The sequence below is a fragment of the Lathamus discolor genome, chromosome 3 (assembly GCF_037157495.1).
Source record: "Lathamus discolor isolate bLatDis1 chromosome 3, bLatDis1.hap1, whole genome shotgun sequence".
NCBI lineage: Eukaryota > Metazoa > Chordata > Aves > Psittaciformes > Psittacidae > Lathamus > Lathamus discolor.
In genome coordinates this window covers 22,402,897-22,421,074 of record NC_088886.1, presented here as the reverse complement: position 1 = coordinate 22,421,074, position 18,178 = coordinate 22,402,897, and the positions used below count along the sequence as shown (strand labels likewise).

Below are 18,178 nucleotides of genomic sequence, written 5' to 3'. Positions count from 1 at the left end.
TTGCCCCTTAGAGGTGAGAAGATTTTGTTCCGTGCCTTTGCTGATGAGGACCCCAGCAAATAGGCATTTGCAGTCAGCAGCCTTTTCCCAGCAATGGGACAGGTTTATAACAGCCGTACATACCCTGAATGGCTGGGCTTTGGCTCTGCTTCCGCTGCTGCTGCAGAAAACTTACTCCTCCTAAGGTGGTCTGGAGCATTCCTAAGGCAGTGTGGAGCCTTTGGCAACTTAAGTCCCAGAACTTTTATAGCCTCTTCCTCCCTCCCACAGCCCAGAGACAAGCCTCTGGGCCCATGACCCATTACTGCTGTGCTGAGGAGCATGAGCAATCTAAGTTTGAGAGCTCTTGGCAGCCACACACACTCTGTTTGGAAACTCTTCACCTCCACTGCTAATGTCCTGCACCTCGAGAGACCAGCTCCAGCCAAGATATTTTTTTTTTCATGCCTGGTATCAGCAGATCCTGGCACAGTTTTCTCCACCATTTGTGTCTGACCCTGTGCAGCCCAGTGCTGGCCAGGTTCCTCCCTGCATGCCTCCTCCAGCACTCTTGCTGCTGTGCAAGGCCTCTGTGGGCAGATGGGTTTGCTTGTTTGAGGGTGAATATGCCCTGTGCAAGGGGGAGAGGTCAGCATGGGTGAGTAGATGTCCTGATGGACAACTAGAGAAGGGAGAGGAGGTGAGAGCAGTGAAACACCCAGCTGCTCCATGTGGTGTGTCTTACCTGCAGCTTTTGGAAAGGATTTCTTCACACTATGTACTTCATTCACTCTCACCCCTTGTGTTGGTGGCCTGCGTCTCCAGGACAGTCACTCTAAAAACATACCTGACCTGTTCTATTGATGCCATGCACCCTTCTGATTTCTGAGCAAGCCATGCACTTTTGTCGTGGTATGTGGCCAGTGGTTAGGGGATGTGCACAGGAACTCGTGGTGCTGGGCCCCTGGAGGCAGCCCTAGCCCCTAGTTGCTGGATGAGGAATGGGTAAGTACATCCGAATAGGTCCCTCTACCTGAGTGGGGCAGCAATTCTGTGTTCTGACACCTAGACCATCACATGAAGGTCTCACGAAGAGACCGCCCAACACCAAGGAGACTCAGGGATGGATTTTACCTGGCTGGTTGGGTTAGCTTTGGCCAGTGATGGACAGGGGATGGAGAAAAGCAAGGAGACACCAGAAACAAAGGTGCTCAGTAGACAGGAACGCTCTTCTTTGCCTCCTTGCGTTATTTCCCTCCAGGCTTGTCTAAGGATGCCCAGGAGGCTGCAGCATGCTGCACCTCAGCACTTCCACCCCACATGGTCCTGCTTCCCAAAGGGCTCTGGTCTGGAGCAGAGTGGGGAGCAGAGCATCTGACAATCCCTGCACGGTCCTGCCAGCTCTCTGCCTTGACCGCTTTGTTATTTCAGCTGGAGCAGGAGGGATACAGGTTGTATCCTGCGGTGATTGCACCCTGCTCTGGGGAGATGTGCTTCTGTGGGCAAGAGAAGGGGTGTGTGTATGGGAGGGTTTGCTTCCAATAATGTGTACCCATGGCACAGCATGATCTGGTGGTCGGAGCACAAGACTGGACCGTGAGAGACCTAGGTGCTAGTGCCACAGCCACCGCTCACCAGCTGGTCACATTATGTCTCCCTGTGTCAGATTCCCCAGATACTAAAGATACAAGTGACTCAGCTTCCAATCTCCCTGGGACCTTGTGAGGACCAAAGAGCTGGCCAAGCAAGCGCAGGTTTTCTGGTGGTGTGGTAGGACACAACTCTACCAAAAGAGCTTGTGGTGACTCGAACCAAACCAAACGGCAGGATCACCCCATCTAAAATCCCAGCCCTCTCCTACCAGATGTAGACAGCCAGGGGCACAGTGAGAAAGGGTGATGGGGTGGTGTTCACCACCAAAACTTGTTCATCTCCATGGGGTCAAGATGGGTCAGTGTGAGGATGAGCTGACTCATAGTGGAGAAGGCAGTAGCTGATTCTCACAGCTTTCCCCTCTCTGTTCCTGACTGAGCCAGAAGGAGAAGAGCCATGGACCCCCCCAGGGTCTTGCCCCACGGATGGCCCCAGCAACCCCTGGTTAGGCTTTCCATCTTCCCCTCCACCCGCTCAGTGTCCTATTAACCCACCTGTGCTTCCTTTGCAGCGGCAGGATCCCGTATAAGGATATGTACAAATTAGTACGGGTGATCTCGCCTCCTCTGGGCCTAGGAGAGAACTGCCCCTACAGGGTGGCGTGCAAGGTTTGCCTCCCAGTCCTCCGCCACAACCTGGCCACGGGACGCACCATCCACCCCTCCTTCCCCCTGCTCCACCACCACCGCGCCTCCTGAGGGAACCCTGATGTTGCTTTCCTTCGAGTTTAAAGAGGTCCGCGGCCTCCCAGAGCCAGCAGCTGTCCCCCTCAAGGGGAGGCATGAGTGGGGCCAGGGGGGCTCAGAGCCTCCCGGGGTGGGTTTCAACAAATTGCATCCCCCAGCCAGCCCCTTGCCCCAGCTCCATCGATGCAGAGAACCCCAAAGGGTGCCAGGCCAAAAAGCCACCATCCCTGCTTGGCTCTTCAAAGTACCTTCATGTGGAAGCAGGAGTTCTGAGCAGGGGGGCTTAGATGTGCTTTGCTCCTGGGGAGGAAAGGGGGAAGCAAAGGCTTGTTTGGGATTTTGGCTTGTTTGGGACTTTGTCATTGTTTTAGGGAGTGAGGATTTGGGGGAGGCCAGGGTGACTCCTCTCCCTGGTAGAGTACCAGTACCAAACAGACCCTTCCTCAAGTGTGGCACTTGGAGGACATATGACCATATCTCTGGGGAACAGGACTCTTGCTAGCCTTGTCCTTAGCTTGTCAGACCTGCCTGGGAGGTGGTGGGACCTGGGCACATCTCTGGAGCCTAATGGGTTCTCTCACTCTGCATGAGCCAAGCTGCTGGCTGTGAGTGCACAGCAGTGACTTGATGTCCTTGTGTATCTCTGACTTGCACGTTTGGTTTGTTGGGGTTTTTTTAATTTTATCCTCGGGCAACTGTTGGGCAAAATCCTGTGCCTGCTGCCTTCTCTGAAGTGCCATGACGCCTAAGTGTCTGTGGCATGAAAGGATGAACCGCAAAGCGTGTTCTTCCTTCTGCTTCCCTCACAGCATCTGAGGACATGTACAACAGAAGCTCAGATGCCCTCAGCTCTTAATCTTGGTTCTGCAAAGGGATAGAGTTCCTTGGTGTGGCATGGTGTAACCACCACATCCTTCTTGTCGTATCAGTAATGCTTCTTCCAGCTGGCATCCCTAGAATGGGTCTGTCTCCCTCCACAGCTGGAGGGATGTGGGGATGATGCACACATTTAAAATCTTGAAGTAGACCACCAGAAGTAAAGCCAAGCAAGGCAAGGTCTGGATTCTCAGTCATCTCATTAATGAAGAGGTATTTAGGGACAGAAGACTTCTTGCAAGGATCTCAGATGACTCATCTGTTCAAGGAGGGGTTCCTTGCAGTCTTTCCACTTCTGTCTGTTGCTTCTCTGGCAAAGGATGGTGGCTTTGCTGAGGACATTTGTTCAGGTCCCTGCAGACAGAGGATACCTTCAGGGAGAATTGCTGGTCTTTTCAATTGACAACGGGGCTTCACTGGCAAATGCTGCTCTCCTAAGCTGAGTCACTTGGTGCTCAGAAAGGTACCTGTAGTTCTTCCTGGGAAGAATGAGCTTTGTGGGACTTTTTCTGATGATTCTGTGGGATGGACAAAGCAGTGAAGATTGAGAAGGAGAAGTGGAGGCAGAGAGAATGAGAGCAGCTTCTGCTGTCATGTCCCTATCTCTTCCTTGTGTTACCTTCGTCTCCTCCTCCCTGTGCATTGGGTACTTCAAGGACATGAGAGATTTTCACGGATTCCTACTGCACTGCAACAATTCCCAAAAGGCAACTGATGAAGCAAGAAAATCCACATGGTTGTTGCATTTTCCACCATGGTCCAGATCCCAAAATGCCAACCCAACCTGCTCACCTTTCTGTTTGGTGAGCCTGCCCTGCATATCGCAGTGCACAAGTTTTACCTCCCTGGAGCCCACACCCCTATCCATGTGACAATGATTTGCAGAAACAACCACAGATGTGTTTATGGAGTGATGGACAGCCTGCTCTGGAAGAGATGGGTCTGAGGCAAAGATGCAACCCAGTGGTACAGCATGGTATGGAAGCATACCCACTAGGCTATCCTCAGGTGGTCTAAGAAAGGGGCATTGACTTCCCTTGGAAGTTCAGCAAGCTCTGTCCTTATGCTGGGAGAGCAGGTCTTGTAACCACATCTTTCTGGGACTGTGTCCTGGCAGCCTGCTCCACTTCTTGGGAGTATCTCTGCCTTTCTTCACCCCTTCTGCTTCTATCAGTCATGCAAAAGTGAGCCAAGGCATCACTTTTGTCCCCCAAAAGTAGCCCTTAAGATAGCCATAGGTCAGGTGAATGCTCCACAGACATTGACATCCCTGTGGACATCACCTATTCCTGAATCAAGTCTCACATCAGTTGCTATTCTGATGCTCTAACAGCCTTGTATGGCCCAGTATTTTTTAACTAACCACAGGAAGACTGCACTTGTCCCCCATCACTTCCTCCTCCATCACTCACAAGGTCCTTCCAGAGTACCAGGATTGAGCCATTAGTGCCTGGTGGTTTTACAGGTCACTCTGGGCCATAGCCGTAGGTTGCATCTCTGCCCAGTCACAGGACAGAGGGTCAGCTCTCCCATCAAGGATGTGCCTGTGCTTGGACCAACCCCTAGGAGCCATCCTGTTTGGATGGATGACATTCCATGTGCCTGCCTGTGCTTTGCTTCATGGGGACGTGGTTTGTGGGCACTGCTGTACTGCTCAAAATGCTTTAAGATCTCTGCTCTGAGAAGCAGCAGTTTGTGCTGCCCATGTGTGAGAATAAAACAGTTCTTGTGTGGTCCTTCTTGGTTACTGATGCAAACTCTTCCTTACACAGAAATCCATTCCTTCTTCATTGTGTGGAGAATCTCAGTATGAAAGACAGTGTCTGATGTGTGCTGGGTATGCTAAAAAAAACCCTTGCCAGGAAGGGTGTGTGGAAGATCATTGTATTGCTTCCTTTTTGCACTAAGTTCGTGTATAAAAATTTTGAAGCCCTCTTCTCCCCTTTGGACACCCCAAGTTGGTGCACATCCAGCTCTGCCAAGATGCTGCTTACAGACTCTAAACCTAGATATTACTTCTTGATCATCCTACTTAATATTCTCCAGTATTGTCATCATTCCTCTTTCCAACCGGTTTAGGGGTGTCTGGTCTCAAAGGGGATAGCTTGCCTAACCTGTTCTGTACCTGCACCCCAAAAGCTCCTGTTGTGGTCATCACTGTGTTCACATCCAAAATGTCAGGACTTCTCTTGGTGAGGGACCTCTTTGGCCAGGGGTCTGCTTCAAAACAGTGGCACCCTTTGAGGAGATATGTTCTCCCCTTTCCACACTTCTCTGAGCACACGGGTAGGGAAGAATCCAAGATCCCATGGGGAGTGCTTAATTTTTTAGCAGCCACCCCAGATGAAATGGGTTCCTCTTCAGCAGCATCCTCGCAGCCCAGCTCCAAGGGTTGATGCCTTTGCGGCTGTGAGGTTGCCCTTGCCCATTAATAATGCTGGACATTGCAGTGCAGGACAGAAGCCTGGTGCAGGGGAAAGAAGAGATGGCCAAGCCCAGGATCCCTGGGAGATGGTACTTGAGCAGCCTCCTCGATGTGCAGAGAGAGGAAGACAAGTATCTCAGCCTGGCAGAGGGCTCAAGGCATCATCAGGTGGCCCATTTTGGCAGAGTTCCTCACTGCAGCAGTCCTAGGCAGGACCTTATAGAGCAGAGGAGCATGAGGTGGGGGTCCATCCTAGCTGCCTCCCTTGGGAAACCCAAATGAACCCCAATGTTGGAAGGCCCAAACAGCTGCCTCTGCTGAGACTCTTTAAACTCCAACCTGGTGGAACTTGCAGCCGCATGTGGGAGAGAGCCAGGGCGGGAGCATGGCATGTACAACTTTTCCTCCCAGTTTTGTTTTTTCAGCCAATTCAGCATGCCTTTTGCACTGGTGCATGGTGGGAAAGTGGTCCATCCGCAGAGCCAGACGGAAGCAACTGGGCATCTTCCTTGGACAAGTGACCCTGGCCCACTGCCTTCTATGCAAGATGCTGCCTCCCAATTGCATAGACCTTACGAGCTGGGGATACACAGCCTTCCAGCTATGGGTTAGGTGGCAATGCAAAGCAATACCCAGGCCCCCCCAGGAGGGAAGACGCTACGGAGGCCACAGAGCACTGTGGTGCAGACCACCATTATCTCAAATAACCCATGGCTTGAGTGCCGTGTATCTGATTTATACCACTCGCACACAGCCCTGGAACCTGTGGGACAAGTTGGGGGCTGCTGGAGGGCTTTAGGAAAGGGGTTGAGACCAGAGAAGGACCCCCAGACTGCTAGCGAGACAGGCGTTTGAGGCCAGCAGCAGAGAGGAGAGGGGTGAGTTGCTTTCTGCCAGCATTCCTGGGTCTGTGTGAGCAGTGCTATAAATCCACATCAGGACAGTCTGTCATGTATGATTTGCCTTGATTAACAGGTTTCCTGTTCTTTTCCTGTTTGTCCGTTTGTTTTTTTTCTCTCCTGTTTTCCTGTACTATTTTTGTTTGTATGTTTTCCTGCTCTCTGGGAATGCCTCCTCTCTCTCTGCATCTCCCTCCCTCCCCTCCCCCCTCCATGAGCAGTGGCCGAATCCATTACACTGAGATGTATGAAATGCTGACTCTTATGTCACCACCGCTAGGCCTCGGCAAGAGATGTCCTTCCAAAGTGGCCTATAAGGTAGATCAACCCTTCCTTCTATGTGGGCTAGAGCCGAGGAGGAGCTGGGGGTCAAGGGAGCTGTGGGAGGGGGGGCTGGGGAAGCATTTGGGGAAACCAACATGTGTTTAGCTCACTCCTGGGGAGCCTGGTGTCCTCAGAAGAGTCCTGGCCATGCTGGCTGGTCTCCATTGCCCACACATGTGACACTGCTGTGGTCAGTTGCAAGCCTGGGGAGCTCTGGGGTGGAAGAGGAGTGGCAGGATCAGCACTAGTGTGGAAGTGGGAGGTTTGGAGAAGATGAGGTGAAGAACAACCCCATAGCACAGTTAGGAGTGAAATGTCTTTAGAAGCTCATTGACCCAAGCTCTTCGCCTAGGCTTGGAACCATCCTTGTTCCAGCCAGTGCAGAAACAGGGCTAAAGCCCATGGAGATGGGAAGCAGGTGAGCAGCAAGGGCATGTCCTGTAGGAGCAGCTCTTCAGTGTATAAGGAGCCAGGCATGTAAGCGTAGCCTACCCCAAGAACGACTCGTGCAAGGCAAAGCCAGGTGTTTTCAAAAAGTATCTGAGTTTTACCCCTTGTTCCTCTTGAACCAGAGGTTGGCGGTCAGCTTATGGCACTGGCACAGCGTGCTCCCCGCTGCATAGGCATGGAGCAGGAGCATGGGAAGCCCTGAAGGACATGGGGTGGGAGCTGTGTGGCTTTGCTGAGGGTAGCAGCTGCCAGGACAAGACCAAGAGCTACAGGACCATGTGTTTCCCAGGTCTGAAGCAAACTGAAGTTTTTCTTGGTCATGGGCTGTTTCCTGCAGCCCTTTCAACAGCATTCAGAGCTAGCGAAGGGGGGATTTCCGCACACTTGCAAACACTCTGCCGCTCTCTCCAGCTCCCACATGTTTGTTCACACATGCATACATCCACCATCACACTTTCCCAGGAGAAAAAGGGAGGCTTGAAGGCAGGAAAAGGACATGAGAAGCTGGGTGAAAAGGAATGGGCAGGGAAGGGTTGACCCAAGGTATTCACAAAGCAAAATATACTCTCTGGAAAGTGGATCTGGTCACTTCGGTTTGCACCCCGCCTGCCCAGGGTGGGGAAGGAGCATGGCGTGTCTAACCTGCCCTGGTTGCCCTTCTCTCTTTCCTTCTGCACTTTTCCTACCCCTCGTTCCCTTTACCATCCTTGAATAATTTGGACCCTGTGCATGTGCTGGCAAACTTCATCTCTGAAAGACGCAAAAAGGGAGCGCCAGGATGTAGCATGCTAGAGGATTCCAGCCAATCTGAAGTCCCTGAAGGTTAGGGACCCTCCTCTCACCTGCCCAAGGTGGGAAGGGTTGAGAGCTGGAAAGCCAAACCACCCGGGGAACGGAAACCTGAGCCCCCTCTCTCTTTCCCGAGCATTTCCCACTGCTGCATCCCTGATGGATCAGATGTGTCTTCCCAAAGTGCTGGGAAGTGCCATGGCAGCCCTGGTGCTGTGGGGAGGGGGGCTCAGGGGCCGTTCCAGGGGTGCAGGAGGAGCCCTGGAAGGCAGTGAGCCGGTGTCCTGGGGTGGAAGGAGCCAGGGGGGTGGCGGGATGATCCTTGCCCTTCTTTTTTGGCTGTGCTGTTTTGACACTCTTTGTTGCTTTTTATTTTTTAATTTTTTTCCCCTTTTGTTTAATGTTTAATTTCTTTTCCTCCAGCCTGGTCGATGTGTTTTTCGATATTGTTTTCCGTCCGCTGTTTTCTTCTCTCTCTTGTGCAGAGACTGGTGATGATGAACATGCCCGTGGCTGAGGACATGACAGTCCATTTTACCTCCACCTTGATGGCACTGATACGCACAGCCTTGGACATCAAAATTGCCAAAGGTGAGGTCAGTGGGGTAGAGAGGGGTCAAAGACAGGAGGTTTTCAGAATGACCATCACTCATCCTTTGGGCAAGCTGAAGATATCACAGCCAAATTGGGGTTGGCCACCTAGAGCCTGGCAAGTGGATGGAAGTGATTACCTTGAACAGGCAAATTTCTGCTGCTTTCTATTAAAACAAACAAACAAATTTATTCCTTTTGGGAAGAGGTGGCCAGTTTTCCACTAGAAACTGCTTCTAGAGAACAGAAACAGCTTGATGTCCAAACTGTGTAATGGAGGAGAGAGAGAATTCCCCTTCCTCCCCATGTACAAAACCAAACCAAGGAGGGAAAAGATCACATGTGCTTGACTTGCTAAAGCTGTGGGGAACAGAAATTTCTCTCTCAAGGAAGATAACACCTGCTTTGTTGTTGTTGCTGGAAACACACTGATTCATCAGATGAAAAACTTTCTGCAGAAACATGCCATTATCAAGAAAACATCCCCTGTTTTCAACAGCTCTGCTTTTGGAAGAAAACCCAACCCAGGGCAAGATATCCTCAAAAGCCCAGTAATCAAACAGCTCCTTACATCCCTTCTAAATAAAGCAGAGATTTGAACCTGGGTCTCCTACAGCTTGGCTGAGTTGCCCTGGGCTCAGGTGTCTCCATTTGACATGTGTTAACAGCTCCCTTTGAGTTCTTCTAAAGCTCAGCAAACCTCTTCACCACTGGCCAGAAAGCTCTGCTTGCACAGCATCACTGAGTATTTAAGGATTTCAACCAAGTGGAGCTGCTCTTTCACCAGCACATGATCCACTCACCAGAAAAGAGAAAGTGGGGCAGCAGCAGGTGTGTGTGGGCTGGAGTAGGACTGGAGATGCAGAGATGGACCAAGGCAAGCTTGAAGATGGCAGCTTTGAGTGGGAGGGCAGGGGATGGGGAGATGGAGGCACATACAGAAGGGATGGTTGGAAAGTTTCCCTGTGAGAGCAGGAGACCAGGCTCACTGATGCAACACTGCCCTCTCAGCCCAGAGCTGTTTCTTGCTTGTGAGCCTCATTTCAGGATGGGAAAGGGGTGATTTTAGTTGAACCCTGGTGCCAGGTCTTGACGTACATGGGTCATTTCCTCCCCCCCCCCCCCCCCCCCCCCCCGCTGTTCAAGGTGGTGCAGATTGGCAGCAGCTAGACTCCGAGCTTCAAAAGGAGATCCTGACCATCTGGCCTCACCTGTCCCAGAAGATGCTTGACCTGTTGGTACCTATGCCAAAAAGTGAGTCTCTTGGCGGGGGGTGGGGAGGAGGCTGTCGTTGCTGCCGAGTTCCTATCATACCTGCAGCAACTTCTTTCCAAAGGGGCAGAAGTGGGGAAAAGGTTTGTGTTGCTACAGGCTGGCTTCTGCCTTGCTCTGCCTGGCTACTTGGGAACCCTCTTGAAAAATACCCTGCCAAACCCAGTCTCCTGTAAATTGTCTCTGGAGCATCACTTGCTCTGTTACATTTGATAATGTGATGAGGATATGTATCTTGGTGGTTTATGATGATGTTTTCAAGCCATCTCAATCAATTTTATCTCCATGTGGGGTGTCTGGGTGTTCAGCTCTCTCTTTTTTGGAGTGATGAGTAGAGTTTAAGGGTCACCAGGGTGTCCCACAGCAGGGCTCTTCCTGAGATCCACTCTGGTGCCTTCAGATTTGCTGTTTCTTTTAAGACACAAGTGTCCCCACTTTGTTTCCTCTTGTGCTCTCAGCCTCTGACCTGACTGTTGGCAAAATATATGCAGCCATGATGATCATGGATTACTACAAGCAGAGCAAAGCGAAAAAGCAGCGGCAGCAGCTGGAAGAACAGGTGAGGCTTAGTAAGGGCATATGGTAGGCAGAACAGGGATGTTCAGAGCACCCTCGCTGCTTCCTACCAAACGTGCAGCCAGCTGCATGGGATGCAGCTGAAGGATGAAGATGGTGGTACAGGTTGGGATTTGGTGACTACAAGGCATGTGTATGTGCATCCTTGGTCTTGGCTGTGAACATGAGCATGCTGTCATCCTTCTAAGTCTTGGGGGCTTGGTTGACAAAGCACTGGATGTTCAACTGCATTTCCTGCAGGTTGAGTTACTTCCTTTCTTTAATACAGAAAAATGCTCCCATGTTCCAGCGCATGGAGCCATCCTCCTTGCCGCAGGAAATCATCTCGAATGCGAAGGCTCTGCCTTACCTCCAGCAAGACACTCTCTCTGGCCTGTGAGTATTGCCATTCTAGGGCAGAAAATTCACAGCACAAAGCTTTTGCAGGATTATAGATAGCTGGTGTGTGTCAGCATCACCAGCAGCAGTGGAGGCAGCTAAGGGGCATGGCAAGGTATCTGCCTGGATGCTGTTCTTGCAGGACCATGCCAGCATTAAGTGAAAGCTCTCTTACCTAGGAGGGTCTGGGATGGACCTAAATCTTGAGAGCAGTTGAGCAGAGAGTCCCTGTGTGGTGCAGGGTTGGTGGGTTATCCCAGTAACCTGGCTGGTGGGAATGAGGTGGTGGGAGTTGCTGACACTGCTCTTGGGATGTCCCTGCTGCTGCTGAGACCTGGGCACTGGTGTCCTCTCCTGTCTGGGCACCACTTCAGAACTTCAAAGGAACATGACATTTGTCCTGGTGGTCTCAACAGCCTGGGGAGCAAGCATGGCAGCTCCCAAGCTCTGAGCCACTGGAGAAGTGATCCAGCACTTGGCTTGTGGCCTCTCTGAAGCTGGACTGTCTTTGCAGGAGCGGCAGAAGTGGGTTCCCCTCACTGAGCCCGCTCTCACCGCAGGAGATCTTCCAGCTGGCATGCATGGATCCAGCCCACGGGCAGTTCCAGGAGCACCAGTCTTTGGTAAAGTTATGCACTGCCTGGTGGGCGCTCGCCTTTGGTCCTAGCAGGGATGCTGGTGGGCACTGGGAAGTGTGGGGCTGCCAGCACAGTGGTGAAATTCTGCTCCCTGCCCCTGTGGCAGCAAGTAAAGTGGAGGGATGGCAGATGCTGGGACACACATGCATAAAGTCAGGGGACAAATGTCCCTGGGTACCTCCCAGCCATCCTTGCACCAGCTCTGGCCAGTGGGGCCAGGTTGTGGAAAGTGCTTTTGGGGCGAGAGCTATGACGAGGGTCCAGTGTCCTGCAGTAAAATATCCTTCTCTTCACAGGCTACTCTTTTTACCACTGAGTGCTCATTTCAGTGGGTTATCCCTACCCCATGCTGAGTGATGGTATCTAATGTTTTTGGATTCATGTTCATTTTGTTGTCAGTGCTGGTGTCCCCTATTCCAAACTGAGTTGTCAAACTGTCTCTAATGGGAGCACACACCCTCCAGCCTCACACACATGCTGGCGAGCAGCAGCAGTGTCTGTCTGTGTGTGTGTATATATATACATATACATATCTATATATATCTCTCCATGTCTGTGTGTGTGCATTCGTGCACCACCCTGACACGTGTCAGATGCAGTGTTGTACCACTGTGTATTTCCAGCCCGGCCCATGTCCCTGGGATCTGTAGTACTCTGTATGAGTTTCATACGATGCAGGAGGGCAACCCCAGTGACCTTGACCACTCCATCATCCTGCCAGTGGAGTGGTGGCAGATGAGATTCTCCTCTCCCCATAAAATCACTCCCTGCCCTTCTCCTTGACACTACACCATGTACAAAATTGTCCCCTACTCTGGGAATTAACCAAAATGCAAAGGTGCCATGGATGGCATGCTTTCTTTTAATAAGGATGTGGCCAGAAAGCCTTTAAAGCAAGGTCAGAGAGAAAATCCCACATGTTCATTCCTTTTCAGTAAAAGGAGAAGGAGTTAAAGCCCAGGCAGAGTGTCACCAGGTCCAGGCAGGGTTTCCACTGCCACTGAAGAGGTGCAAGATGAATTGGCCATTAGGCAAGCCTGAAGCACCACATTTATGCTCATCTACAATGGATTGTGAATAGATTATTTTTCAGTGGTGACATGATGGACAATGTGTTTTAGACTCCCTTTCTGGCCCACTTAAATTCTGCCCCCTGTTGAGTGAGTAGGGCTGCCCGCTGTGAACAGGGCAGAAGCAGCGCACTGCCCTGCTCCAATCCCATCCCACGAGCTTGGCTGTGTGTTTATTTCCAGGAGCCAGAGGTTAGGGAGTTTCAAAGAGTGCAGCCCTCTAACCGTGGCAGCTACCTTCCCGTGGACACTCAGGACCATGCTGTCTCTGGGAGGGCCTCCTCCATGCCTCGTCTCACTGTGGATCCCCAGGTAAAACCAAGCAAATCCCCCATGGGTGCTGGGTCCAAGCAAAGCCTGCCAGGTAACACTGGGGCTTCTCTCTGCACTGAGCAAGTCCCTCGAGCCCCACAGCTTCTCCAGTACCCCAATATTGAAGCATCTCCCCATCTTTGGGGTGTGCACATGTAGGAAAGTTGCTGTCCCCTTACATGGGGGACACTGGCAGCAGAGAGCAGCCAGTGAAATCGATCTCCTGGCTCATGTGGGAGATCCATGGTGGAGCGAGGTTTCAGGGTCTCCCTACAGTGGGACACCACTTCTTTTGTTCAGCCCCGGACACTGGCTGAGGTTCAAGAAGTCCCATCCCAGCTGTCAGATGATCTCCCAGGTCATGAAACTCTTTTCCTTTGTCTCCCATTGTCCCACCACACACACTTCTCCATCTGTCCAGGGGAAGCCAGGCCACATCTCACCTCCTTGTTTGTCTGCCTGGTTTCTCTGTTGTTGTGTCTTGTACTCAAGCCTCCACTGAGACACAGGCACTTATATGAGGTTCGGTTTTGCTGTTAAGTCTCTGGGTCTGCTTTCTGACAGAGGTGGCGGTGCAAACAAGAGGTCCCGGTGTCAGTGCCAGTGTGACATGGCCTGGCACTTTGGCAGGGGCATGAAGAGGAATGGTGGCTTTGTCTTGTGGGCTTTATTCTCCCCATTCAGCAGCAGGGCAGATGATCAGAAGGAGAGAATGGGAGCAAGAAATGTTACAGTGCAAGGAGAGGAGACAAGGAAAACAGTCCAAGACTGCAGAGGCAAAAAACCACTAGAATAAAGCAAAGGAACATACAAAAGAAGGTGATGCCTTCCACAAAACATGTGAGAACACAAGCTAGAAGGAGAGGAGAAGGTAGAAAGAAGAAGCATGGGAGAGGGAAAGGAAAGGAGAAAGGAAACGGGAAAGGAGAAGGGGTAAAGGAAAGGATAAAGGGAAAAGGAAAAGAAAAAAAAACCACTGTGAGTGGGGAGAGAGGGAATGAGTGCAGGGGAAGGAGACTGGGATGTGGGAATAAAGGAGGACCAGGGCAGGGTCTGGGAAAGTGGCAGCAGCTGGGAGAATAAGGACAAAGCGAGGGGCACTGGAGGATCCCCTCACTGTCAATGGTTTCTTCTTCGATGTCTCTGTTCACTCTGCTTGATCCTGATTTCAAGGTGGGGACGGATGCTGAGACAGCCTGGGGGCAATGGTTTGGTACCCTTCATGTCCCCACACCTCGGGTGGGATGCTGCTGCTCTTCTCCCAGCACACAGTGCCTTGGCTTGAACGGTAGTCACTGGCTTTGCTTGTGGAGCATGATTCCAAGCCAGCTGGGGAAGGGAAGCCCATGAGCATGAAGGCTAAATCCCACTTTCCTCCCGCCCTGATTTATGCTGCTCCCTTCACCCCAAATCTCCCCATCCCAGAGGCTGGTGTGCCAGTGATGGCGAATGAACTGGTAATTGCTTGGCTGCTATCCACCCACAGCTCTGCCTGGCACTAACCCCCTCTCCCGGCGGGCTGGGGTTGCTTGCAGGTGGTGACAGACACCAGCTCGATGCGGCGATCGTTTTCCACTATCCGGGACAAGCGCACCAACAGTTCCTGGTTGGATGAGTTCTCCATGGAGCGCAGCAGCGACAACACCTACAAGTCCCGCCGGCGCAGCTACCACTCCTCACTCCAGCTCTCTGCCCGGCGTCTCAACACTGACTCGGGTGAGCAAGGGCGGGTGGTCCCATCCCACACCAGTGCCAAACAGACCCCAAGCTAAGCATCCCCTACTCCTGGGGAGGGGACATTGGGGACTGACAGAGATGTCCTGCAGGCCACCGGTCCGATGGGCATCGCTCAGGTGGCAGGGAGAGGGGACGATCCAAAGAGCGCAAGCACTTGCTGTCCCCTGACATCTCCCGCTGCAATTCTGAGGAGAGGAGTCCCCAGGCACAAGATGAGTCACCAGAGCGGCGGCGTGAGTCCCGGTCACCCAGCGAGGGCAGGTCGCAGACACCCAGCAGGCAGGTGGGTGACAAAAACCCTTCCTAAGCACAAAGGGAGATGTAGAAAAAGCTCCTTGCCAAAACTGGGAAGATAAGCCCCAACTCTGGGAGCTTTGCACCGTCACTCCTCCCTGTGGTGGCACCTCCACTTCCCTGTGATTTGGTCAGGTTGGGGTTTCTTGGGCACCCTGCAGAGCATTTGTGAAGAGGGGTGAATCTCCACACTGATCTTTTCATCACTGTGGCATCCGCTCCCTGCCAAGGTCAAGGCATCCCAGCTACAGAAACTTGGAGATGCCAGTGCTTGACTGTGCTTGAAACCATGGAGATCTTGCCTTTAGAGATCAGCAGCTGGTGAGCTGTTAGCTCTTGCTGCAGCAGGTTTGTGGGTACTTACTACTTTTGGCCACAAATACAGATACCATCCTTGTCCCTGGAGCAGATCCTGAGGCCAGGATGGGGCAGGCAAAGATTCAGCAGGGCCTCATTCAAGCTGGAGGATGCTCTGGAGACCCTAGGCTGAGTGGTGGGCAGACTGGGTGCATGGTGCTGCTTGTCACACCTGTATTCCCCAGCGTGTCTTGGTGCATTGCAGGGAATGGGGTCCTTGAGCGAAAGCTCCATCCCCTCCATCTCAGACACCAGCACCCCTCGGCGAGGCCGCCGCCAGCTCCCACCGGTGCCCCCCAAGCCGCGTCCCCTCCTCTCCTATGCCTCCATGCTGCGGCACAGCGGAGACGCCTCACCACCCGCTGAGGAGAGCGAGGGAGGGTCTCCACTCCTCTCCTCCACCCTGGAGCCCAACACCGCCTGCCTGACCGAGTCTTCCAGTTCCCCAGTGGGGAAGCAGAGCCGACAGTCCACCCCACAGCGCTACATCTCCGAGCCCTACCTGGCCCTGCATGACGACTCACACGCCTCAGACTGCGGTGAGGAGGAGACGCTCACCTTTGAGGCGGCTGTCGCCACCAGCCTTGGCCGCTCCAACACCATCGGCTCAGCCCCGCCGCTGCGGCACAGCTGGCAGATGCCCAACGGGCACTACCGGCGGCGGAGGCGAGGGGCAGGGCAAGGCATGATGTGTGGGGCCAGCATCGATGTGCTCAGCGACACCGAGGAAGACGACAAGTGCTAGAAGCTGCCCCCGCCCCATCTCAGCTCTCCCCCTTCCCACCACTGCCCTGCCCCTCTCCAATGCATGCTCTTTGCCACGCCTGGGAATGAAACAAAACCAAAACCAAATGCAGGGGAAAAGGAGAAAACCAAACCGACCGGAATGGAGGGGGGAAAAGAAGAGGAAAAAAAAAAAGTCTTTGTGCAAAAAAAAAATTAAAATCTGTCGACTTTCATTTATTACTATCACTTTTTTTTTCTGCACAGAGAAACATTTGATGGGCAGCAGAGTGACCCAGTTGGGTGCGCATTCTCGGGGGAACATGGGATTCCCCCCAGCTGCAGCCCCACTCCCTGCCCCGAGCAGGACCCCCAGGAAGGCTTGTACGGATGGTTTTCTGCTCCCTGAGGCTGGAGAGTCCCAACAGGGGGGTACCAGGAGCCCCCTTTGCTCTGTTGCTTGGGCTCATACTGCTGTGGCTTTGAATTTCCCACCACAGGGGTCTCTTCCAACCTGGAAAAGGGGCAGAGTGTGATAGAGGGGTGCAAGGGCTGAGGATTTGGGGTGCACCAGGCAGACTAGAGTGGCTCTGCCTGCCAGGGACTTCGCAGGCAAAGGAGAACCCACCTGGTTTGTGCTGGGGCAGGCAGGAGCAGGGCGAGGGGGGCTCAGTGCTGCTGAATGTATCCTGTCTCCCACCAACATATATTTATTTATATATGGAGAACTCTAGGTGTGCCTGTGTGTGTATATACAGTATGTGTGTGTATATATATTTATATGCTGTATATATAAAGATATACACATACATGGATTTGTTTTAGTCATCTGAAAATGTTGGGGAGTCCCTTGGGAGTTTTTACTTCCTACACTCTGTTGGTGGCAGGACCAAGCCTACCCAGGGGCACTGCTGCGTACCCGTCGCTGTAGCAGAGCATCGGGAACATTGCCTTCCTCTCCTCACCGCATCCCAGGTGTTTCCAGTGGTGGGAGTTATATTTTGTCCGTCAGAGGTGGCCATGGTGAGGGGTCTTTTGGCAGCTCTACTGCTGGCTGTACCGAGCAGTGTCTGCAGGAGTGGGCTGCCCAAGGGGCAAGGACAGGGCTGTCCCTGGGGGTACGGCTCACTTGGCACCAAAGGTGCCAAGGGGGTGATGGCAAACCTCTTCGCTGTGTTTTCCCAGGAAAAGAAGATACTCGCATCTGCTGCGGAGGGAAGATGTTGTGTGTGCTTGTCTGTATCCTAAGCTCTGTACTCCTGGCAGAGTAACCTGGCTTTAGCACATCCTCTGACTCAGTTTCCCCTGCAGCCATAGCCCCTGTCTGCTCCCAGTGCCTGACGACCCCTTCAGAGGGGCTGCCATGGGGTTGGCTGGGTTTGCAAACCCTATGGCCCTGGCACGGTTGGCAGGTGGGGGTCTGAGAGTCAGTGGGGCTTTGGGGAGAGGGGTGTGGTCTAGGGGGGTGAGCAGGTTGGCTCTCTTCTACTGAAAATACTGAAAATGCAGTACAGGGCCACCTCCAGCATTCGTTATTAGTTAACCTGGTAATTAAGTGCTGTCAGCTCTAATGATCCATGTGCACCCTTGGCTGTAGGTGTGATGCTTTGGCTGCCAGCCTGGAGAGACAATGGTCGCCTCGTGGTGATGGGTGGCTCACCTTGGCAATCACTGGCATGTTTCTGCTGAGTTGTGCCCACCATCAGCCCAAGTGTGGTCCTGTGGAGCTGGAGGGTGCTGTGCCTTTGGAGCCTCAGGGAAGGGCTTGCTCTGTGGGCTGAGGGTCTGGTAGGTGTAGTTGGACCAGGCGTGGCCATGTGCGTGGAGATAGGATGTTGGGTAGGGGGAGGTGGTGCAGCTCTCGTCCTACCCTTCCTCCTGCCCGTGGCTTTGCGCTGCTGCAAGTTGTTGTGGTCTGGGTCTTTGGGGCTGCTCCAGCCCCAAGCAAAGCTTTAGACAGACTTCGCTTTGGTCCTGGATAACTAACCCATGTCTTCTCCTGACTGAAAGATGCTCTGATCACAAACTGCTCTGCTCCTGTATGTGCGGATCAGTCCCTGCCCCGATCACTTTGTGAGCTCCCCCAGAGGAGCTCTGCTTGCCAGAAGCAAATCCCACCACTTCCAAAGACTGGCAGCTCCTGGGGTCG

The 18,178-nt window shown here is 52.8% G+C and overlaps 1 protein-coding gene across 4 annotated transcripts in view; it reads left to right on the top strand.

The window, feature by feature from the left end:
• Positions 1–17,355, top strand: part of CACNA1E (calcium voltage-gated channel subunit alpha1 E) — a 138,297-nt gene extending 120,942 nt beyond the window's left edge. For 2 of the 4 annotated variants that reach the window (XM_065674032.1, XM_065674034.1), the window contains 10 exons: positions 6,740–6,836; positions 8,567–8,672; positions 9,819–9,926; positions 10,403–10,503; positions 10,789–10,895; positions 11,413–11,521; positions 12,790–12,918; positions 14,454–14,634; positions 14,745–14,938; positions 15,512–17,355. In XM_065674032.1, the coding sequence (XP_065530104.1) occupies positions 6,740–6,836; positions 8,567–8,672; positions 9,819–9,926; positions 10,403–10,503; positions 10,789–10,895; positions 11,413–11,521; positions 12,790–12,918; positions 14,454–14,634; positions 14,745–14,938; positions 15,512–16,051 (1,672 nt within the window). In that variant the 3' untranslated portion in view covers positions 16,052–17,355. Of the gene's footprint in view, positions 1–2,143; positions 2,241–6,739; positions 6,837–8,566; positions 8,673–9,818; positions 9,927–10,402; positions 10,504–10,788; positions 10,896–11,412; positions 11,522–12,789; positions 12,919–14,453; positions 14,635–14,744; positions 14,939–15,511 lie in introns of those variants that run through there. The other 2 variants (XM_065674031.1, XM_065674033.1) reach the window with 2 other exon arrangements.
• Positions 17,356–18,178: the final 823 nt, after the last annotated feature.